Source organism: Vanacampus margaritifer, chromosome 14 (assembly GCF_051991255.1).
Source record: "Vanacampus margaritifer isolate UIUO_Vmar chromosome 14, RoL_Vmar_1.0, whole genome shotgun sequence".
NCBI classification, from domain to species: Eukaryota; Metazoa; Chordata; class Actinopteri; order Syngnathiformes; family Syngnathidae; genus Vanacampus; species Vanacampus margaritifer.
This window is the reverse complement of record NC_135445.1, coordinates 3,503,736-3,527,183: the sequence shown is the minus strand read 5'-3', so window position 1 is coordinate 3,527,183 and position 23,448 is coordinate 3,503,736. Positions and strand designations below refer to the sequence as shown.

The window sequence follows — 23,448 nt, the reverse complement described above, 5'->3', positions numbered from 1 at the left end:
GAAATCATTTTGTTTTGACGCAAGGTCGGAGTGAGTCAAATTATGCACCATGTAAAACTAAGTATTGTTTAATATTTAAAAAGGAAACACTGTACAGGAAGCGGACGTACGATCATTTAATGGTGATGTTGATGATGCTGATGTCCTCGTACGGTTTGTCCGTTTTGGGGTGAACTTTGGCGTTGGAGATCCTCTGCACGGCCTCCATGCCTTTGGTGCACCTTCCGAAAACCGTGTGCTTGTTGTCGAGCCAGGGCTGCCGAGGAAATGGAAGTATATTTTATTCACAGAGATCAAAACAAAATAAAATTCTACTTAAATGCCTGTCCACACAAATGTGGTGTGAACTGCTTTTTCAAAAAGGTCTATAGGCTAAAGCCTGTCTAGTTAAAAAAAGTAGTACTTTGACGCCATCTTGTGGCATCTACAGGCAGAATGTGCAGATGCAAAGCAGAGTCACCCGATTCTCAAAAATAAAACCTCTTTTATGCCGACTGATAATTAATTTGCGAAGAGCTGTCTGAACTCACCGTGGGCACCACCGTAATGAAGAACTGCGAGCCGTTGGAGGCGGGACCCGCGTTGGCCATGCTGAGCGTGTAGGGCCGATCGTGTCTGAGGGTGGCATGGAACTCGTCCTCAAACTCTCCGCTCCAGATGCTCTCCCCGCCCATGCCGGTGCCCGTCGGGTCACCGGTCTGGATCATGAAACCCTGAAGACATAAACCCAGTCTAACTTCAATTTCAAATGGCAGTTTATCCGTTTTGTGGGCTTTTTAAAGATAAGCATAGAATTTAGGTGATCTAATCTAGTAATTTGGTTACATTATATTTTCTCCATTAACACATAAAAACTAATATATAATAATAATATATATATATATATATATAAAATATATAAAATATATATATAAAATATAATATATATATAAAATATATATATAAAATATAATATATATATATATATATATATAAAATATATATATAAAATATAATATATATATATATATATATATAAAATATATATAAAAAAAATATATATATATATATATATATAAAAATATATATAAAATATATATATATAAAAAAATATATATATAAAATATTAAACATTTGAAAAAAAATGTCAGGGTCCAAATGTGTTAATTGTCACAAAAAGAGAGACTAAAGTTTTTAAAAAAATACAAAAAAAAAGGTCCAAAAAGAAGGCAGAAAAGCAGAAAATTACCATAAAAACGCAATGAATTTGCCAAAAATGTTAGAGAATTGAATAAAAAAGGCAGAAAAGAAAATCTCCAAAAACAAAAGTAGAAATTGCGAAAATTGCCATAAAATGTCCGCATAAATGTCAGAAAAAAAAAAGGAAAAAAATCAGTGGTCCTAAAATGACGCCTTGAGGGACTCCCATGGCACAAGCCCGGATGATCCATTTGTGTCATTACAACAGCGCAAACCTTGATGACTCTGTGGAAGATGTGTCCATTGTAGTAGCCGTTCCTGCTATGAACGCAGAAGTTCTCCACCGTTTTCGGGCACCTACGAGAAGAGGAGCAGAGGTGAGAATTTGTGGGAATGTCCGAAGCGTGGCGTCAGTGGGCGGGCACCCACTCGACGGGGAAGAGCTTGATGTGGATGTCGCCCATGGTGGTGTGGATGATCGCGCTGTCCGACACTCTCTTGGGACCTTCGGCCTGCGTGGCCGCCATCACCTCCTCCTTGGACGGCTTCTCGTTGAAGATGTCTCGGTCCGAGTCGGCGCTCTTGGTGTCCTCGGGTTCCCTCTTAGAGAACTTCACGGCAGAATGTGCGAAAACCTCACTTAGGAAACGATCGATAGCCCTTCATTTTGAAACTTGGAACATTTTGGTGTTTGATCTACGGTACGTATTCATCGCGTCTCACCATGTAGAATCGGTTCTTCTTGAAGGCGGTGCAGAACACGGTGGGGTCGGGCTCTACGTTCTGCAAGGCGGGATTGTCTGAGGCCTTCATCTCCACGGTGGGCGCCACTTGCATGGCCTTCGCGACCCCTTGAAAGAGACTCAGCTGGACCACGCGGATGTTCTCCTGCTTGCCAAGTATGCGCACACATCTGGGAGGGAAAATAATGACACTTTTTAGACATTTGCTGCTGCTATCCTTTTGTTCAACTCTAGCTTGAACCCGCACCTGTTGGTTTCCACGTTGATGACCTTGATGCCCAACATGGTCCCGTAAAGGACAAAATGGCCCGTCTCGTCAAAAATGATGTTGGTGAGTCGGATGCCGTCCACCTTCTCCAGTTCTCGCTCTACCGCCATCCGACGGCCGAACTCCATGTCGGGCAGCTGTTGCCTCATCTGCTGCAGCTCGGTGAACATCTGGCACAGTGAGGAAAATGGATGAAGAAGAAGAACTTTTTTTTTTTTTTTTTAAATCACAATCACTCATACAGCGGCATAACTAAAGAAAAAAAGAAAAATTAAATTAAAAAAGTAAACCCAAACTGTAATCTTACCGTTAAGGATTCATCAAACACTCTCATCAGTTTCCCCGTGAGAAAGCGGAAGATTCTGACTTTACGGTCAGACGCCATGGTGGCCATTTTCTTCCCGTCGGGTGAGAACACCAGGCTGGTGGGGTACGTTTTGTGTTTGGCGAACTCGTACAAATCCGTGTCCGTCTTGTATTTCCACTGCACGTGTTTGGGGAAGCGGAATTCCGAGGGGAGGCCGGTCCAGTACTCCAGCATTCCCGCTTTGTCGGCGGAGACGATCACTCGAAATTTGACGTTCAGGCGGATCTGCGACAGCGGAGACGAGTGCATCTTCTCGAACACGTGGAGAGGTTCGCCGCTTCCCCGGCCGTCGTAGACGAAAATCTTGCCCGTGGATTTTTCTGAGCAGGCCACTGTAGAAATGGCATCTCCGGGATTGTAGATCCACTCGCTCTGGCCGGGGTGGAAGCTACAACAAAAAACAAAGTGTCTGAACTTCTCACCCAGTCCTCTTAAGAATTTGCAATATCACCACAATTCAACCAATCCCTGTCAATTATTTGCCCTCTTGCAATTTCAACCAATGTTTCCAAAAATTGCACCGAAATCTGAGCTTTCAATCCCAAAGAAGCTTCATGAAATCCTGAAGGCACCGCTTAATCCCCGCTTCGATTTGCCACGCAAACTCACCCCAACTTGAGCATGTTGATCATGTCAAAGTTGACAACGTCAAAGACTTTCATGGCCTGGTCGTCGCCGACCGAACAGAGGAGGGCGCCGTCAACGCTGACCGTGATGCTCTCGATAACACCTGCATAGGAAACCACACCGGGTAACGTGCTCATATCGTAGAATTTAAAATCTGATGAATACAAAAAAATCAAAGCTCACCAAGATGACTCCGAAAGTGTTTGACAAACTCGATTCCCTCGTCCTCCTTTTTCTTCCAGAACTTGACATGACCGTCCTGACTGGCCGTGATGACGAAGTCTGTCCTTTAAATAAATAAAATGAAAAAATAGCATCCTGAGGTGGGCGCACTTCCGCTACCATTTACTAACACAGTTGGAGCTACAGGGAAACTTACTTGGAGCAAACGATGTGTGTGATCACATCTCTGTGCATGTAGCTCCTTTCATACATGGCAGCTGAAGGCAAGTTGTCCAGGTAGACACGTTCATATTCCAGAACTGAGCAAAACAGGGACAATTTTGCAATTATTTTTGGGAAAAACAGTTATTTTCCCACACCTTCTGTCTCTTATTGGTTGTTTTTCTCAGGCGTGGTGGTTTCTCACACATGATATTAGAGGCACAAATTGGGGTTATAGAGAGAGTGCTGATTTTTTTCAGAGATCATTTTATGTCCTGTCAGGTCATAGTGACAAATTAAACAAATAGAGGCTAAGATTTGAGACTTAGCATTTGTGACCTTTCCACCTCTGGTATTTATATGTGCTGAAAGCATGTACATTTTGTGGTATTTACTCAAACGCCGAACCATCAATTTCGGGTTCATAGTAGGTAACTTAAAACGGTCTTATTGTTTGACAAAACACACCAACCTTTTCTTTTCTTAGTCGTCACCGCCTCGCTAGGCATGGGCCCGACCCATTCTTCATTTTCTCCGTCTTCATCCTGAGTTTGATCGGCTTTTCGCTTCAGTTCCACATTGTTTTCAGCTGCCGCCATTGTCGACGAACTTCCGCCTAGTCCCGTTCGGAATTACAGCACTTCCGCTCAGCGCCCAAATTTTCCGGAACATTCTTTGTTGTCGTTGTTTCTTGGAGGGACTATTTTCACACTGCACATGGGTCAAACCAACACGTAATTTTTAGGGGCGTAAGTAGATTTTCGTTCCTTATTTGTCGCCAAAACACGCACACCAAGATACCCGAACAAGACAAGCAGATTTATTAATGAAATTATAACTGAAGTCAAGTTTATTTAAGTGTAAATTCTAGATGAAATAAGAATCAATAACTGTAACAATAATCGTCAACCCCCCCTCACACAAGGACGAAATCAATACGGTCGCAGCACAACAGGCAGATAAGTGTCGCAAATTAAGCTCATCTTCTTCCACAGAGCAACATTTTGTACATTAAAAGTGTAAAGATCGGCTAAAAAATAACTAGTGTGGAAGAACACTTGTCCTAAAAATGAGCAATATATACATCCAAGAACCTCCCACGAATGGAAAGGTGAGCGGACTCAAATCTGTCACATTTAACTACAACTCTAGCATTTACTTCTAAAATATGTTTAACTAATCCACTTAACGTTTCGTTCAAGGTCTTGTTAAAGACCTCCGCCGGTGAGATTGACATCGAGCTGTGGGCCAAAGAAGCTCCAAAAGCATGCAGGAACTTTGTGCAGCTGTGCATGGAAGGTAAATAGTCACACAATTGCCAGTTTGAAATCATCAAATTGACATTGTTATACGAATAATGTCTTTTACTTTCATTGCGGCCTAAAGGTTACTACGACGGGACAATATTCCACAGGGTGGTGCCTGAATTCATCATTCAGGGTGGCGATCCGACTGGGACCGGGACAGGAGGAGAGTCCGTCTATGGGAGGACGTTCAAGGTTGGAATGCATCCATGAAGTCTGAAACTCACCTTTCCATAAGACAATTCACCATGACACCACTATCCACCTATCGGTTACAAAAAAATGACATACAGACCGTTGTTTGTCTCTCCGCTCCGACCCTCAGGATGAGTTTCACACCAGACTGCGCTTCAATCGAAGAGGTTTGGTCGCCATGGCCAACGCCGGGACGCACGACAACGGGAGCCAGTTCTTCTTCACGTTGGCGCGTGCTGATGAGCTCAACAACAAGCACACCATTTTTGGCAAAGTGAGTTTGAAAGGGAGCTGTTTGCGCATCCAGACGTACGACACGAATAAAAAACGCTGCTTTCAGGTGACCGGAGACACGGTCTATAACATGCTGAGGTTAGCGGACGTGGAATGTGACGGCAATGAGCGACCTTTGAATCCCCACAAAATAAGAACTGCGGAAGTAAGACTCGGCATCCTACGTTTGTGGCGATTCAATCATTCTATTTTCTTAAGTTTTTCTCACTTTTTAATATTCTAGGTGCTGCATTGTCCTTTTGACGACATTGAGCCGCGTGAAACAAAGAAAGCGAAGAAGGACAAAGAAAAAGAAGAAGGAAAGAAATCACAGTCAAAAGCCACAAAGTAAGTCATTTTTTGTAGTGGCTCGTATGAACGCACGTTCTCATATATTTGTCCATCATTGAAGGAACTTCAGCCTGCTGTCGTTCGGCGAGGAGGCCGAAGAAGACGAGGAGATGGTCAATCAGGCCAGTCAGGTAGCGCTCGCTGTTTAATAGCGTTGTGTGTTCCGCGTCTGATTCCCGCAATTGTCGTTGTCGTCCCCCCAGAGCTTGAAAGGAAAGAGCAAAAGCAGCCACGACCTCCTGACGGATGATCCAAGACTGAGCTCCGTTCCAGCTGTCGATAAGTAATACAATTAATGAATTCATTCATTAGGGCCCGACCAATTAATCAGCCAGTCGATTTAATTAGCCAATATTAGCTCATTTAAAACTGGCAAAAAAAAATAAAATCTGCTAAATATCATAATTGGTGTCGATCAGGCCCTAATAATAACATTAATAACAGTAATAATAACAAGCAAGACTTCTTACATATCATCATATTTCTCTTTCCAAGAGGAGAGAACACGTCTGGAGATGAAGCAGAGGTAAGTCCGTCCCATTTGAAACCGGAAAGAAAGCTCGTCAAACATCACCCAAACGCGTGGTCGCGTTCCCGCAGGAGGCCGAAGAGGGCGAGAAAATGAGCGAGCTGGTCCGAGCCAAGCTGAAAAAGGAGAAAAGCGACGCAAAAGCGAGCGAGCCCCAGGACGAGGAGGAGCGGGGGAAGAAGACCAGCCGCAGGTACGACTCGGCATGCTCGTGCATTTTACAAAGACGCGAGCGGTCTCAATGTCACTACCAAAAAAAAAAAAAGTCTAAAACTGACACATGAAACATTGTATATTTAAATGCTAATATTTTCAACTAAAGCATATTTAAAAAAAGGCTTTATCACTCCTTTTGCTACACTTGTAATGTAAGGTAACTTCCTGCTGGGGGCGCTGTTGATTTTCATTTAACTGCCTGTTAAATTTGACCTTGCAAAACTAATTGCGTACTATTTGGAATCTTAGGTATTTTTAGGTTTGATGTTCCAAAATATTAATTCTTAATTCACTTTAATGTGGTATTAGCGCTACCTAATTACTATATTAACATTTACCCCAGTCAAATGAAAAATATTTTGGGGAACATTACTCAGGCATGCTATTAATTATGCCGCATAATTACAACATACCAAATCAAAGTCAGCTGTTGCTGTCCTTTCCGTCAAACTTATTGAACAAATAAATGAATTATATTAAGTTATTTTTTAACTAAGTGTATTAGGGTTGCAGTGTATTATTAAAGTTCCGTGATGCCCTTGCTTTTGGGCAAGGAGAGCTATCTGTTTTGCTCGGGCGTATTTATGCCGAAACATGACACATTTCCGACAAAAAACTTGCATGAATTCCTCCATGGCGTCCGCATTTTGTGACCATCGATGCTAACTGTTAGCATGCCAATTGCGTTTCCCTTTATTTGTTAGTATTAAGCTAGCAGGCCTTGAGGGCAGCATTGTTTCGCTGTTTTCAATTCACAACCATAATTCTCTTGGTTGCATGTTTGTTTAACGTTAAACAGCTTGACGCCACTTTTTTTGAATTCACTATTGAAAGTGACGTTCTCACAACTTGAAAAGTGTGAGTGGCGGCGGGCGGCGCAGGTGCACGCAAGCGATAACGTGCCCGGCGTCGACCGCGTAAAAACCACCGGATGACGAGTCCGGGAGAGCGACTGCGGCGCTCGTCTTTTCAACAGGTAGCCCTCTCTCAGCGTGCATCATCGAACCCGCCCCTCTCATTAGTGCTAATGGGATCAACGGTGTGTGCGTGCATGTGTGCGTGCGCGCGCTTGACTGACAGCCAGGCCCAGTGTACTTTATTAAACACAAGCACAGATTGTTTTGCTACAAGAACTGTAACCCAACACAGTGGTTTGTCTTGGCAGGGCATCACAGAGCAGGCTGCAAGGTACACTGGGAGTCGTCCACAAAGGGGGCATTGTTGTATTTTTGGGGGGGCGAGCCAGCGGGGGAGGGGGTGCTCTATCACCCCCACCATATCCAATCCCTCTGCCGCCGTCAACTGCTTTGATTTGATCCGGGCTTTTGCCTTTTCTCGTTGCCCAAAACGGAACCGCAGCTCACGTCCACTGACGGTTGAGTTAGTTCAGTACGAGGAAGTCGTGTTAATGTTTGACAGAATGGAGCAAGCATCCAGAGCCCAGACCTAAATCCTGCTGAAAATTTTGACTACAAATGTTTTATAATGGCCTCTAATAGTAGTTTCAACTATAATATGTTATATGTGACCTCACGATTCTGAACATGACATTCTGATTCATATGACATTTGTGGAATATGAGTTACGCCACCTCAGGGGGCGGCCATTTTGCCACTTGCTGTCGACCGAAGATGACATCAGGCAATGACCAATCACAGCTCACCTCTTTTCTGAAGCTGAGCCGTGATTGGTTGTTGCCTGAGACCCGAGCAACTGTGATGTCATTTTTCACTCAACAGCAAGTGGCAAAATGGCCGCCTTCTGATATAGATAAAAACTGCTGGATTTTGCTGCTTATCTCATATTACAATAATGCAATCTTAACCAAAATACTGTATTTAGACTAGTGGGGCTGCATCCAACATATTATTATCAAGAATGTTTTTTTTTGGGGGGGGGGGGGTTGACTTCCCCCTTGACACCAATTACTACTTTCCTATTAACCAAGTCTACCCTCCACTATTTGCAAAAAAAAAAAACTCGCCTCTGAGCTATTTTTGTGATCTGACCAAAACCATGTCTAATGTAAAATTAGCGCAACGGTGCCATCTTGCTGCCAAGGAATTAGTTGGAAAAGTTGCCCTCTGCTGCCATCTTGTGTCAACAGTAGGTAATTATAAACGTTTTTGGTAGGGTGTCAATTAGCCGTTGGGTGACAGATTGAATACTCTGTTAAAGTCATCAACAAATGCTACTTTTGCTACATTTTGTTTTCAGTCACTAAACTAAACATGCTGTGAATATTTAGGTGAAAGTGTTTAAAAAAAAATAAAAAAAAAATCCTGTTTTCCTGTTATTTTTGGAGGGTCCTCGGATTTATTTATTTATTTTTGTTCAACGTAATGGGTCCCTGGACCCGAAAAACATTTGCGAACCTTGCCTTAGCCGTCACATGACTTTGTTGTATTACATCACCGTCAACATCCACGGTGCCGGCCCGCCCTGGATCATCTGCATCCAAAGTGGGTCATCAGACATAGCTGCGTCTTCGCCGGCGTCATTGGACGCCGGCCCACGCGCTCTCGCTCGCTGAGGCCTCGCAGAGATTCGCAAAGTTATGCGGCCTCGTTTTGCGTGTGCGCGCGCGCGAGAGCGTGTGTGTGTGTGTGGAAAACCACTTGAGATAATCCAGCGCTTGGCTGCGGGATTGTGTACGTTTGGGAGCTGCCAGGTTTACAGAACTCTGGCCCAGTGCAGCACATCTGCTCCGCATGGGGCGCTCGCTCCCTGGCCGGCTGCTTGGAAACGCTTCCAGACAGACGTGCACGTCTGGGAGTCTTTAAAAAAAAAACAAAAAAAAACTGCAATGTCAAGAAGAACATTATTAGATAGTTTTACCTCTCCTACATGTTTTAGATCGTTCAACTTGTGAAAACACACTTAAAAAAAAAATAATAATTCTTAGCGCTTGTTCGCCCTCTCTTTTTCCAAATAAGAGGTCAAGCGTGCTTGCTTCAAGCTGTTTACTTGCTAGCCACATTTGAAGTTTATGTCAAACTGGTCACAACATCGGCAGGATTTTGCGGCAATCTCACGTAGCAATAAACGCCAGCCAGGAGGAAAAGAGTGTGTAAAAAAAAAAAAAAAGAGAATGTCCGAAGTTTCGGATGATTTTACACTTGAAAACAGAAGCTAAAGTGCAATGCAAAGCAGAACTGGCTTACTAACTGCTAATTAGAATTAGTTCGAAAGAATCGTAATCCCGCCACAGGTGGTCAAGGATAAACGCAGTCGCCAGCGCACTTTCAATCGCCCTATTAAACGAACGGTATCTAAATAAACTCGTAACAGGCACGTTCAAAAACTAGCTGCAAACTGTTATCCATTTAACCAGGGATGGGCGAGTACCGATACCTAGTATCGGTATCGTATTGATACTTGGCCTTATTTGTGACAATCAGTGGATCTTATCTTATCTTATTTCAAGGTATCGGTACTCGTGACAGCGACTGATACCGGCATCAGAGGCACCCTGGTAGCCGTTTTAGAATGAGAAATTAGAAGAACAGAAAATTGCTGTTAATTTCATGCAATTTTAAGGGAAAATGCTGTATTGGGATTTTTTTTTTAATTACCTGTCAATGTTTAGTGGGAACATTTTGTGTATCAAAAATACTAGTTATAGTGTAGAACGTGAGGATGGCAACCTCAAGTGGACAAAAATACTGCAGTAACTTCACATGCATAATATGATTACTACTAGGGGTGTGCCAAAAAATCGATTTTCATAAGAATCGCAATTCTCATTTAGTACGATTCAGAATCGATTTTATATGTCCCCAAATCGTTTTTTTTTTAAAAATTATTTTATACTGTCTGGCCTTAGTCTGTGTGTGCCTTTATTTGGAGCACTGTTCATGTTGTACCCAATTTGGCCACTTAGGGGCAGTGTGGTTCCACGCGGTCTGATACAGTTAAGTTGTCGCCACATTAGAGAGCAAAAGAAAAAGTCACGATCAAGTTATTCCAATAAAAGTTGTTTTTTTGCAGTGTGGTACCGTTCTTTTGAGTGACGAAAGTGCCGCGAGTAGCGCGCTAATTAGCATTAGCGAGTCCGACCGGAGTAGATCATTACGATTCCTTGCACATCTATAGATTGAAGCAAAAATCATTGTCAATCAAATCATTTTGAATCAAAAATCGTTCCTAATCAATTCTGAATCGAATCGCAGACCCAAAAATCGGAATCGAATCGTGAGACATTCAAAGATTCCCACCCCTAGTTAGGTTAACTTCCACATTTCTTGAGCGATTCCAGTGGTTTAAATTTTAAACTGTTCAGCTCATTACCAAAGAGTCAGCAGTCCCATTCAAAATTTCCGCGGGAATTTTTCTAGTTACTACTACTACTGTGATAAACGAGGGACTACTGTACTCGCAAACCTTTTTGGGTGGGCATCAAATACTATTAAATAATGGGAGAACAGTAACACTGTACTATACTAAGTTATAGCCGGATGAAGTATTGCAAAAAAAAAAAAAAAAAAGATAGTAATTATAGCAGGAGCGCAAAGGGTGAACAGCGTTATAGCGGGGGAACACCGTAATTATATTATTCCCTATAGGACGAATAGTTTCCCATAGAGGCTGTAAATAAAAACCGCACTATAGCTTACTGTATACATTTTGCTGACGCTTTGCTGTCTGGCATCATGGCGGTGGCTAGATTGGGAGGGGGGAGGGGGGGCGTTGTAAAACAGGGACCCGCGGTGGGCTGCGCGTCGGTCTGGATGGCTGTTGCCGAGTCATGCAAATTCCTGCGTGGAGGTTTGGATTCCTGCTCGCAGTTCTGCTTGGCCCGAGCCCAAGCTGTGGCGTGCCCCCCCCCCCACTTCCCCCCAGGCAAGTTCACCCGGCCCGTTGGTCCGCATCACTCGCTGGGTCATTACGGGAGGCTGCTGCCGCCGCCGCCGCCATCCTTGCGGTCTCCTCGCTGCGCGCAGCCACATAGCGAGGTGTTAAGTTTGACTTGTTTTAATATACCTTTAACTCATTTCAACAGATGCTTTATTTGAACAGTTGGCCTTTATTTCTCTCGCTCGAAGGCCGTAAAACGAGAATTCGGAGACATCCAAAAACGACGGACAAAAAGTACCGATATCTTGGAATATGATCGACTTTTCGACGAGGCATGCAGTCATCGGGCGGCTATTTTAAGCTTTGTAAAAAAAATTAAAAAAAAGTCCCCGTGTCGGCTTCAGACTCCTGCCAGACACCAGAGTCGATTCTGGAGGTTCTGAATCACCGGGGAGTTGTTGGGTCACCGCCATGCAAAGTTAATCACCCACAGCTCTTTCTTTGATTTTAACACCTTTTTATTTTTCCATCCTGAGAGAAGGACGGCATCTGTGCAGTATCTTGAAACGATACGGAGGCGGACATGTTTTAGATGTTTGTCACCTCCTCCGGTCCTTGGATTTTCTATAGTGCAAAACATATATATTTTATATATACTATAATGGATTTATAGGCCATGCATCAGTCCGATTAATAACAATTCATCTACCCGTAAATTAAAGCTACAGCAGAGAATTGGATTTCGAATCACTACTGCCACCTGTGGCTGAAAAATGAAACTGCATTTTCCCTTCTTCACATACACAATGCGCACATGACGTTACATCAGCAGACAGAGGGGCGGGAAATTCGAACCCGAATTCAGTCTGAAGGCCAGAGGCTTGCAGGAGTACCCATTGAGCCTCAGCTGGTGGACTTTCTATAAACATTCATTTGATATTAAAAATGACTGTTTTATAAAATTAATACAAATATTTACTAGGTATAGACCGATTATTGGCGCCGATATTCAGCATTTTGACAAATATTGGCATCGGCCATTTTGAGTTATACGGCCAATAATAGATGCTGCTGACCCTAGCAACTCTCTGCACCTTCTGTTTGTTTGAAATTTAAACTAAGATAAGTAAAATTTTAATATTTCAGATATTTTGACATTTTGGAATTTTTTTCTTTACTGTAGAAAACAATAGGGAGCAATTTATTGATGTTTTTATTTAACTTTTGAAGACACGCCCCTGGGAGATCCCTGAACTTTTTTGTTCGACTTTTTAAAACAAAGATGTCTATTGACTAAGATAGTTTTTTTTTTTTTTTTACTCGAGCCCTAAAAGTCGTTCAATAAACATGTGCTTAAAAATTCCCCAAATTTAAGAGCTCTGGCATTAGTTTAGTTTAGTTTAGTCATAATGAATATCGGCCCCAAATATTGGTTATCAGCAACTTTGACTACTAATAATCAGTATCGGCCCTGAAAAAATCATCAGTGTCAGTCCATCGTCTAATATTTACAGTATTGCCGTTAAACGCCCACATTTAAAATCAGATGACATCTACGAGGACGTCTACTCGGCTGGCAAATGTTTGATTAGTAATCTTTTTTTTTTTTTTCATGAAATTATTTGCTGACTGATTTGAGATACAAGTGTTTAGATGTGACCGTTTTTACGTTCACAAGCTTGTAAGTCAAAGGCACGGCGGCACACCATGTGGATAAAGTAAAGCTAGACATCTAATAGAAGGCTCGAGAGAGAGAGGAAAAAAAAAAAAAGAGTCTGAAGAAGCGGACGTCAGAAACGAAAAGCGATCGTTGTTTAGTCTGGAGATGCTTGACATGTTTCTGCTCGGGGGCCCAGACAGACGCTGCCGCTTACCTGAGCTTTGAGAGCAAGGCAGCAACACAATAAGTGTCAGGCTTCCCGAAACATCATCGCTCCCCGGCGGAACATCTGCGGGCCTGCGTCATAGCCGACCGGCACGTCTCGCCCCGCGGGAGCCCCGCTTTTTCGGGCCGCCCGCCAAGTGGGTCGGCTCCGCGGGTCAAAGAGGCCGCGTCGCTTCCCTCCGGCTTGCTGGTGTGTTTTTTTTGCGTGAAAACTTTATGTAACTGCTCCACGTTTGAAGGGAGGGAGTATAAACAAAACGACTGGCGTCCGGAGTTTGAAGACGGTCCGATTCTGTACGTGGATGACCGTTGAGGGCTTTTCCACTCAATACCGCAAACCACTTTAAGAGAAAGGAGGAGATGTTACTCATAAATGTGAGACTTGTAGCGCCATAAATAACGTGAATAATGATGATGTACGGCGGAAGGTCGCGACGCTGCTCAGCCTCAAATTTGTTATGATTTTTTTCCTATAGGAAATGCAAATAGAAAGACAGCACAACCCACTAATATTATTATTATTTTTTATTTTTTTGGGAACACTAAAACAGATGCTACTCGTTAGCCTGTCTTTAGCGTTTGGCATTGTTTGTTAGCATTAAGCTAAATAAGCTTTCCGAAGGCAAAATGGCGTAATTCTCGTTTCGGTTTGACAGTCAATAAAAAAAAAAAAAACAATAAAATGTACCTTTTGATGTTTTAAATTTTTTTAAAGAGGAAGTCAACCTTAAACATTTCTTGACAATAACATTTTAAATGTGATCTTACTAGTCTTAACATGACACGTTTAATAAATATTACATTTGTGGGATATGAGTTACGCAACAAAATCCTGCCGTTTTTATCCGTCTCAGGGGCGGCCATTTTGCCACTTGCGGTCGACTGAAGATGACATCACAAGTTGCGCAGGCAACGAGGCACAGATGACCTGTTTTCTGAAGCTGAGCTGTGATTGGTCGTTGCTTGAGACTTGAGCAACTGTGATGTCATTTTCCCTCGACAGCAAGTGGCAAAAATGGCCGCCTTCTGATATTGATAAAAACTGCTAGATCTTGCTGCTTAATGCTTATTCCACTAACACAATATTAACCAAAATAATATCTAACTGAATTTAGACCACGGGGCCGCATAAAAAACATTTATATTTGTTGTTTACTACTTTTCTATTCTTGCCGTCATCGAAAAACTGTCTTCTGGTTAATTTATGCTGTTGCGCAAATCCATTCTCCCTTTTTTTTTTGAGTGCATTTCGAGGCGTGCCTCAACGTCGGTTTGACTCCGCCCACACGAATTTTCCAAAATGGTTTTAACTTTTTTTTTTTTTTTTTCAACAAAATTTGCAGATTTAATGATGAAGTTATTTTTAATACTCAAGCCTCGGTCAGCCGGGGCGGAGCTAACTAAACGGTTTGAGGAAGAGGCGTGAGTGCAGTACTGCGAGTCCCCAGAAGTTGAGGTTAGCATTTGCATTTTGGTCCGTTTTTAATTTTCATTGTTCAATACAAAACATGCTGTAATCATTATGTGTTAGGGTTAGGTTTTTAACAACAAATAAAGAAAGAAGGCGCTTTGAGGTTGAAAATCTGTGTGGGCGGAGTCAAACGCTTAGGTTTTGCTGCCATTCAAATAGAGTCTAGCGCCACCTGCTGGTTCTGGACAGTTGTGCCAAATGCCCTCCTTTATTCTCTTTGTTTCTCTTTCCTCAGCGAAGAGTTGCGCAAGGAAGTTCGCCAGTTGAAGAAGGAGCTGAAGGCGTTGAAGCAAAGAGAAGACGGCCCCAAGCCCGCCATGGAGGAAGTCAAGGAGGGTATGCGGGCCGTGTTTCTTTACTTTTTTTTTTTTTTTTTTTTTTAATAAACGGATAACATAGTGTGCAAGGTGGCACATTTTAATGGAGTTTTACGGCCCCCAGCAAACTCTCTGACAGCCGGGTGGTCCGCGCCGCATTCTCTGCTAATGGTCACGAAGACAGACGAGCGAGCGAGCCTCTAATTGTGCCAATTAGTTGCAGACGTCTATTGTTCCCCCCGACGAGGTTCCGCAATTTAGCATTTTTTTTGCATTTGTGTAGAAAATTGGCTATAGAAATGTTTCCCCCCTGAAGGAGAACATTGTTTATGTTAATTGCCCCAAAAATATAATATAAATAATAAGATAATAAGAATCAGCATCTTTCGGAAAATGCAAACAATTTATTATTTTTTTTCCCGAGCCGCTCACGTCCCTCACAGAGGAAGCGCTTAACGTTGGCACTAAAATGTTTGAGGGCTCGCAATAAATGATGACTGTACCACTCATTGTTCTCGGATAAGTCATTGACAAATCATCTGGTCTTAAAAGTGTCAAAAAAACAACAAAAGATGTTGCAAAATCTCCTCTGCGCTCCAAACCTCAAATATTTTACTGAAGCAGCAAAACCAAGCAAACAAGAGCTTGCAACTAAAGAAATGTTTTATATCTTGGCGCCGAGCTAGTGTGGTAAAGCTCCAAATGGGTCGGAGGTGTCTACCTACTGTGGGCTGGAATATCAACCGCGCTCATGGAGGTAACTGGCAAGATTATTATAGTTAAAGGGGACGTCAACCCAAAAACAATTTCTTGACAATAATATGTTATATGTGACTTCACGAGTCTAAACATGACATTCTGATAAATATTACATTTGTGGAATATGAGTTATGCAGCAAAATCCAGCCATTTTGATCCATCTCAGGGGGCGGCCATTTTGCCACTTGCTGTCGACTGAAGATGACATCACAGTTGCGCAGGGCTTAGGCAACGACCAATCACAGCTCACCTGTTTTCTCAAGCTGCGCTGTGATTGGTTGTTACCTGAGACCTGAGCAACATTGATGTCATCCTCAATCAACAAGTGGCAAAATGGCCGCCCCCTGAGATGGATCAAAAAGACTGAATTTTGCTGCTTAACTTATATTCCACTAACACAATATCAACCAGAATACCATATTTAGACGAGTGGGGCTTATTATTGTCCCGAAAAAATTGGAGAGGGGTTGACTTCCCCTTTAAGCAGCAAAATCCAACCGTTTTTTAACAGTATCAGAAGGCGGCCATTTTGCCACTTGCTGTCGCGTGAAAATGACATCACAGTTGCCCAGGGCTCAGGTCACAACCAATCACAGCTGAAGGTGAGCTGTGATTAGTCGTTGCCTGAGCAACTGTGATGTCATCTTCAGTCGACAGCAAGTGGCAAAATGGCCGCCCCCTGAGATGGATCAAAAAGACTGAATTTTGCTGCTTAACTTATATTCCACTAACACAATATCAACCAGAATACCACATTTAGACGAGTGGGGCTTATTATTGTCCCGAAAAAATTGGAGAGGGGTTGACTTCCCCTTTAAGCAGCAAAATCCAACCGTTTTTTAACAGTATCAGAAGGCGGCCATTTTGCCACTTGCTGTCGCCTGAAAATGACATCACAGTTGCCCAGGGCTCAGGTAACAACCAATCACAGCTGAAGGTGAGCTGTGATTGGTCGTTGCCTGAGCAACTGTGATGTCATCTTCAGTCGACAGCAAGTGGCAAAATGGCCGCCCCCTGAGATGGATTTTGCTGCATAACTCATAATCAGCATGTCATGTTTAGACTAGTGAGGTCACATATAACATTTGATTGTCAAGAAATGTTTAAGGTTGACTTCCCCTTTAACGGAGAAAAAAAAACGACAGTGCTTTTCAAAAAACGAAAGCTACATTTTACGTATATAAAACGAAAAATAATGCTAGCAAAAATGTCCTGCAATTCATTCAACGGACTTGAGCGCAAACCGCTCGTCCGCTCGCTCGTTCGCTCGCCAGACGCGGATCCGGCGGCCTCGCTGCGGTTTCTGTTACTTCATTTGTTTGTCAGCGTAGCAAAACGCGAGCGTCACCACAGACGTCTGTCATGCGCCCGCAATAAACATCACATCACGCCGCATCTGCAGCCAGTCAGACCGTCTGCCGCTCGCTGACCTCACATCGGGCGTTTCGCACCAGACGTCGCTGCCAGAGGTGCGGCGGGAAAGTATTCTCAGCTGCGTTTAGTACACAACACTTTCTTGTTGTGTCGCGTCGGATTTGCCGACGGGTACACGACTCCCGAGCCAGTCAGAAAATTGAATTAAAAGCCGCGCTTCTGCCAAGTGGTTCCGTTTGTTTGTTGAACTTTTAAGACCTAATTAGGATTTGTTTCCATTGCAGCGGGATGGCAAGCGTTGTCAGCTACGTAAATGGTTAGCCCCTTTCACGCAGTTTCTGCAAAATATGCCAAATAAGAGACAAACGTACCCACTTGCTATTAAGTACCACAAGCGTAACTGTGGCCAGCGTGTTAGCCCAATGTCAAGTTCTGGCGACTGTTTACGGCTGGTAACAAATCGCCTGTTTTGTCCAGAGAGCAAAAATCCGACCAGCGAGGCCGTCGCCGAGTATCTCGAGGAGAGGAAGAAGTACGAGGAGAAGAGGAAAGACAAGCGCAAGAAAGGCTCGGGCAGAGAGGAACAGGTAAACAATTGTCACGGTCGGTGGCGCACGGGTTTGACCTCTGACCTCTGACTTCCTTGAACAGACGATGGAGCTGCTCAACCGTTTCAAGTCCAAGCTTTCGACGGCCATCAGCGAAGCCCCGGAAGAGGAGGCGGACGTGGAAGAACTGGCGGAGGACGACGACAAAGGATGGTGAGCGGCGAAATGTTGACGGGCGCGCGTTTGTTTTTAAATCTGATGTGCACACTGACCAGCTACGTTGGCTTTTTTTTTCTACTTTTCTACATTAACTCGTTCACTGCCATTGACGGCTATAGACGTCAAAAATTCATTTTAACTATTTCTATTAGTTAAACATTTTTCCCACTTTTGTTAACAAGAGTATGAAAACCTAGGAATTTTTTTTTTATTGTACATTTAGAACAGATATAAAATTTGGGATTAATTGTGAGTTAACTAGTGAAGTCATGCGATTAATTACTTTTTAAAAAAAAAATATCGCCCGACGCCCCTAATTTTAAATATTTTTTATTATTAAAAATTAAAAATATTTTTTTTATTTTTAAGAAAAGGTTATTAAAAATTTGGGGCATCAGGCGATTAAAATTTGTAATCATAATTAATCGCATGATTTCACTAGTTAACACAATTAATCACAAATTTTATAGCTGTTCTAAATGTACAAATCTAGGTTTCCATACTCTTGTTAACAAAAATGGAAAAAAATGTTAAACTAATAAAAATAGTTAAAATTAATTTTTTACGTCTTTAGCTGTCAATGGAAGTGAATGAGTTAAACTTCTTTCTTATGGCTCTAAGACCTTTGGAAAATAGTTTTCTGACACCTGCTGCTTAGCACTTTTAAAATCAAGCCATCTTTTTATTTTTATTTAATTTTTTTTACTTCAATTACAAATGTTGTCCACACGGGTCTTAATTGTGTGCTTACCCGCACCTGCCATTTTCCGCCCAAAGAAAGTCACGGTCTGACGTTGCACTCGTTTCAATGCGTGCCAAAGTTCAGGGGGTACGTACAGTACGTGCACGCGTCGGCCGGCCGCCGCCGCCGCCGCCAGGAAATGGGTCCTGACGCTGTGTTCTGCTCTCATATTCTGTTTTTCGGCGCAGATCTTAAAAGCAAGTCCATTTTGAAATGAATACCATGTGTGTGAACGAGAGATTTAGAATAACACAATCTGTTGTTGCCATTAGTCTCCAGGAGTGTGTGTGAGTGGAGAGGGTTGGTTTCCGTGTGTGGGGGTGGAGGGGGGGCAAATGAATTTTTGAGAAACCTTGGTTGGTAGACACCTCGCCGCGCCGCGCCGCCCCCGCCAGGTATGGCAAGGACTGCAGGGGGGAGTCGGGGTGCCTCGCGAGGTTCCTGGAAAAATAGCAGTGGGAAGTGTGTGCCACTGCAGGAGCGGCGAACTCAGAATGTGGGTTACAACAGGTCAGACACTGGAAGTCAAGTCTGGGACAGAGGAGGTAAACTATTCCATCTGTGTCGGCGCAGACCGACCCCCCCCCCCCCCCAACTCGCCCTCCTGCCTCGACTTTTTACCCCCCCCCCCCCCTTTCTCGCTTGAGTGAACAAGGCCAGAAAAATAAACAGCGGAGGCTTCTGTAGCTTTGCATCACAGCCTCCGTCTCGCCTTAGCCCCGTTCTCACCAACGACCAGTACGGTTGACGACGGTTGGAAATGGGTGCATTTTTTTTTTTTTTTGTAAATATACTAGAGTTAAGAATATAACGGAAAATTTGGCAGCCGCCGGTTATTTTTGATTGATGTTCATGTTTATTACTATGTCATTACATTGCAGTGCGTAATTGAGCGTGTCATATATTGGAAAATTTGGACTCACGGAGCTGATGGATTGAAAGCGAGCTGATATCCTGGCAGGAATGATTGAAAGTTGGAAACGCTCCTTTGATTGTTTTCAGTCTCAGTGTTGAAAGTTGTTGTATCAGTTGGGCTTAAAAAGCCAAATATTTTTTCTTTGGACCAGGAAGAGTGGAACTGGACAATTTCCTAAGACAATCTGATATCTTGTAAGGCATAGGAGGAAAAAATGCACAAAAAGTCAAGAGTCATGAATTCTAGCCCAATTTATAGTTACTACAACACCAATCTTCAAAGTAAACAAACAACAATGAACCGTTGACAGTTCGTTTGAAGTTTTAAGCTCCCAATACACATCACTACTTTTGTTGTCTCGGCATTTAATTCTCAGTTTTGCCATTTATTTTGTATTAACTCAATTCACTCCGAGCCATTTTCACTGAAGCAACCCCCTTCACTCCCGGCTGTTTTACTGGATTTTGACTGATTTTGCAAGGCCCACAGATTATTGTGTTCTATCGCTATCAAAACATACAAAAGAAAGATTAGAGTCTTTTCTTTCTTTAGGGAATTTTTTTTATATTTGTATCTGTTCTAGTTTTGCAGCAATTAGCATTAGAATATAGCTAAGTTTCATCATTATTCACAAACCTGTTTAAAACTGTGAGCTTTTTTTCAACATGGTCCTGGTTGATCTCTTATACTCTGCTGCCACCTGTTGACCGTTTTTTGTAATAACTACCATTGGTTTAAGCGACTTCTTCAGTCAAAGCGCTAACATTAAAAAAATAAAATTAAAATAAAAACATTTAAAAAAACGTATAAATACGTTTTTGGGACCATGGCAATATTTAAAATTGAAAGTTTTATAGAGCAAATGAGTTAATGAAGAGCAAAATCCAAATTTTGACCCGACAAGAGCGATGCAAAACCGCTTATTAAAAGCCTTGAATATTCTTGGGTCGGAGTTGTAAGCGCTCCCGCCCGTCTCCACCTTTCGTCCAGGCTCGGCCACGTGCTGCAGTTTGACGAGCAGTCCCGCAAGGTCAAAGACGCCACCATACAGGACGAGGACACCTTCGAGATCTACGACCCACGCAACCCCGTCAACAAGCGGCGGCGGGAGGAGAGCAAGAAGATCATGCAGGAGAAGAAAGCTAAGAGGTGAAGTCGTGAGGGGGGGTTCGGGGGGGAGGTGCTGGCGGGCTGCGGCTTCAAATCGGACCCTGCTTTTGTGAAGCGATATCCCAAACATCTGGATTCAGGATGCTCACCGTGTCGTGACGGGACAATTTTGGACTGCTGCTTGTGAGTCATTTGTGATGTTTTTGTGGCCAATGTATTGACAATAAACTGTTAATGAGCTGAAACGACTTGCGATTGATTAGTAATTACGTCAGCTTTATTTCAAAACCAGGGGTCAGCAACCGTTCCTGTCAAAAGAGACATTTGAGGCCAAATAAATAACCACAAATGTGTGCGGAGCCGCAAAACTGTTGAAGATTGTGATGAAGGGAACAATGTGTTATTGTTTTCTTTCGTCTTCCGTTTTTGGATTTTTGTTTTGTGTTTAAGTAATTTTTCATACTTTATTTTTCATAATTTTTTTGACTTTTCTACCTTTTTGTCAAATGTTTTACATTTTATGGAGATATTATGGCCTCTCTTCTTCCTTTATTGGACATTTTATGACTATTTTTTGGTATAAATTTTCAGACATTTTTTTGCAATTTCATGGTAATTTTTTTAGATTTCTTCTGTTTTTGTGGACATTTTATGGTTACTTTTTTAAAAAAAATTTGGTGCCGTTTTTTTTAAATTAAATTCTCACATATTTGGCAATTTAATGGAAATGTTGGTAATTTTCTACTTTTCCTCTTCCTTTTTGGACATTTTTAGGTATTTGTTTGAAACTTTTTCATCTACCTTTCGTCTCATTTACTGACAACAAAAAAATTGAACTGATATTTTTGGAATATATATATATATATATATATATATATGGATCTGTCATATAATCAGTGCAATGTTTCCTTCAGTCAGTTTTGTCAATCTTCATGTTGATTCAAAATAGAAATTGGACGTGCGCTAGCTTGTCGTTTTCCACCTCATGTATCAACAAACAACTTTTCTGCTGAATGCAGAAGAAGGTCTAATCTGTCCAAAATGGTTTCTACTCTTATACTGTCTTGGCCGCCCACCCACACTGGGGGGGGACGGCTCAGCCTAGCCCATGGAGTTCTCTATCTTCACCTTGTTCTTGGAGTTCTCTTAAATAGTCATAGCATCTACAAGCTGGTGGCTTCAAAGTTGCCATTAGAGCCGGCACTGGACGTCCTCCTGGATGTTGCAAGTGTAGCACATGAAAGTGGGACAGAAACGGCATGTCAATGAAAGTAATAACCCTCATTAGCATTTGTCCTCATTAGCCGCCTGTCGTTTCTCGGGAGCAGGACAAGCTCGTAATTCACCCGGCAAGGATTTAGTAGTCTAACTGAACGGCGCCAGGTTTTCCGGTCCCTTGGCCTAAGTGATTGGCTATCGATTCTTTATGAATGTAATCCACTTACCTGGAGTCTGCAGAGGTGACCCGGCTACCTGCAGAAGCTCGGAATAGGTGCCGTCTCCCGGCAGCAGCGGACACGCTCGGCCGGGCCTGTCTTATGAAGAAGCTTTCAAGTTCATTGGACGGTAGATTCGTCTGCAAAGGGAGAGACGGGTTCAAGGGTTGGAACGAAGCAGGTTTGAGGCTTGGACCGTGGTAATAAGTGTTTTTAGAAAAATAAAAGATATCCTAGGTTTTAGTGGTCTGTCTTCTTCCAGGGGTGCGTGAAGGTGTGGCAGAAAAGGCTGGGAAAATGTTAGATTGAAATACATTAGAACCAGTCCTGGAACTTTCCTGACGACTTTCAAAGTTTCGGGGGTTGTCACTTATTAGGATTTAAAGCGAGTATTCGCCAACATCATCTTGTACCAAAATCCTCCCTTATTTCTGCTGGTCGCAGCCGAAGACTTTCTCTTCACATCTTTGACATCCTCCTGCTTTCCCCCCCAGTGTGAACTTTCCCCTCTTCGAGACTTTCATCTGGGTGGCGGCGGTCCAGTCTGGACATCAGCTGTGGGAAAAAAACTCTCAGCGGGGGCTTAACAACACCGAGCCCCAAAGCAGACCTCAGCAGATAGCAGGTGCCGGAGCCGTGACCTTCCCATTTCGGTCCAGCATTCCAGCCTGTCAGTCTAGCCACCCGCTCCCGACCCCCTCGCACCCTTCCCGAATGTGGACTCTGCATGCTCTGTGTCCGAGGACACCATCTGGAGCTCCTCATCCCGCTGTGCTTTGTTCAAGCGCTGAAGTGTCCACAACACTCGGCGCTTTCATCGCTGACCATTTGATTTTAGGCAGCGCCGCGGTTGCCTGTGATGATTAGTGCCTTGTTGTTGTCCTTGTTGTTAGCGCCTCACACACCAGGACGTGTCCGCACATTCAAGTCAAGAGCAGACTAAAGCGATGATCCCCAACCGCTGTGCTGTGGGACTGAAGATTTACGACAAATAATGGACCTTTTGTTCATATATTTATGCTAGTAGTTGGGGTTGCATCCACCCATTTTTCTTCAAAAATTTTCAGAAATTTGAAAAAGGACCCAAAATTCTAGGGGTGTGCCAAAAAAATCGATTCTCATTTAGTACGATTCAGAATCGATTCTTGTCTTGTTTTTGTCTGTCTGTGCCTTTATTTGGAGCGCTGTTCATGTTGTTGGCCACCGAGGGGCAGTGTGGTTCCATGCGGTCTAATACACTGTTAAGTTGTAGCCACATTAGAGAGTAGAAAGAAAAAGTCACAATCAAGTTATTTCAATAAAAGTTGTTTTTTTTGCAGCGTGGAGCCGTTCTTTTGAGTGATAAACGTGCCGCGAATGGCGCGCTAATTAGCATTAGCGAGTCAGATTGGAGTAGATCATTACGATTCCTTGCACATCTATAGATTGAAGCAAAAAT

At 43.0% G+C, this 23,448-nt stretch overlaps 2 protein-coding genes across 5 annotated transcripts; one reads left to right on the top strand and one right to left on the bottom strand.

Annotated features, from left to right (window-relative positions):
- Positions 1-52: 52 nt before the first annotated feature.
- Positions 53-5,312, bottom strand: ppwd1 (peptidylprolyl isomerase domain and WD repeat containing 1). 3 transcript variants are annotated; one of them, XM_077585932.1, is made up of 12 exons: positions 5,168-5,312; positions 4,041-4,279; positions 3,564-3,666; positions 3,368-3,471; positions 3,167-3,287; positions 2,498-2,945; positions 2,170-2,360; positions 1,903-2,092; positions 1,609-1,790; positions 1,455-1,536; positions 531-713; positions 53-256 (listed from the first exon to the last, which is right to left on the bottom strand). In XM_077585932.1, the coding sequence occupies exons 2-12, from the start codon at positions 4,165-4,167 to the stop codon at positions 113-115; spliced, it is 1,875 nt and encodes a 624-aa protein (XP_077442058.1). In that variant the 5' UTR covers positions 4,168-4,279; positions 5,168-5,312; the 3' UTR covers positions 53-112. The 3 variants fall into 3 exon arrangements, with proteins under 3 accessions (XP_077442058.1, XP_077442057.1, XP_077442056.1); XM_077585931.1 differs by having other exon boundaries at positions 4,759-5,202; XM_077585930.1 differs by lacking the exon at positions 5,168-5,312 and having other exon boundaries at positions 4,041-4,351.
- cwc27 (CWC27 spliceosome associated cyclophilin) lies at positions 4,534-20,819 on the top strand. 2 transcript variants are annotated; one of them, XM_077585938.1, is made up of 14 exons: positions 4,534-4,679; positions 4,771-4,867; positions 4,955-5,067; positions 5,198-5,341; positions 5,408-5,506; positions 5,585-5,688; positions 5,753-5,822; positions 5,895-5,974; positions 6,187-6,217; positions 6,292-6,413; positions 14,825-14,925; positions 17,517-17,626; positions 17,691-17,800; positions 20,455-20,819. In XM_077585938.1, the coding sequence occupies exons 1-14, from the start codon at positions 4,638-4,640 to the stop codon at positions 20,615-20,617; spliced, it is 1,386 nt and encodes a 461-aa protein (XP_077442064.1). In that variant the 5' UTR covers positions 4,534-4,637; the 3' UTR covers positions 20,618-20,819. The 2 variants fall into 2 exon arrangements, with proteins under 2 accessions (XP_077442064.1, XP_077442063.1); XM_077585937.1 differs by having other exon boundaries at positions 5,198-5,506.
- The last annotated feature ends 2,629 nt before the right edge of the window (positions 20,820-23,448 follow it).

Excerpts from the sequence above, each read along its gene's own strand:
- cwc27 (XM_077585937.1), top strand. The coding sequence starts at position 4,638 with ATGAGCAATATATACATCCAAGAACCTCCCACGAATGGAAAG. Across the intron at positions 4,868-4,954 it reads TGTGCAGCTGTGCATGGAAG|GTTACTACGACGGGACAATA; the intron begins GTAAATAGTCAC and ends TGCGGCCTAAAG. Across the intron at positions 5,507-5,584 it reads ACAAAATAAGAACTGCGGAA|GTGCTGCATTGTCCTTTTGA; the intron begins GTAAGACTCGGC and ends TTAATATTCTAG.
- ppwd1 (XM_077585932.1), bottom strand. The coding sequence starts at position 4,167 with ATGGCGGCAGCTGAAAACAATGTGGAACTGAAGCGAAAAGCCGATCAA. Across the intron at positions 3,667-4,040 it reads GACGACTAAGAAAAGAAAAG|TTCTGGAATATGAACGTGTC; the intron begins GTTGGTGTGTTT and ends TGTTTTGCTCAG. Across the intron at positions 2,093-2,169 it reads ATCAACGTGGAAACCAACAG|ATGTGTGCGCATACTTGGCA; the intron begins GTGCGGGTTCAA and ends TTTCCCTCCCAG.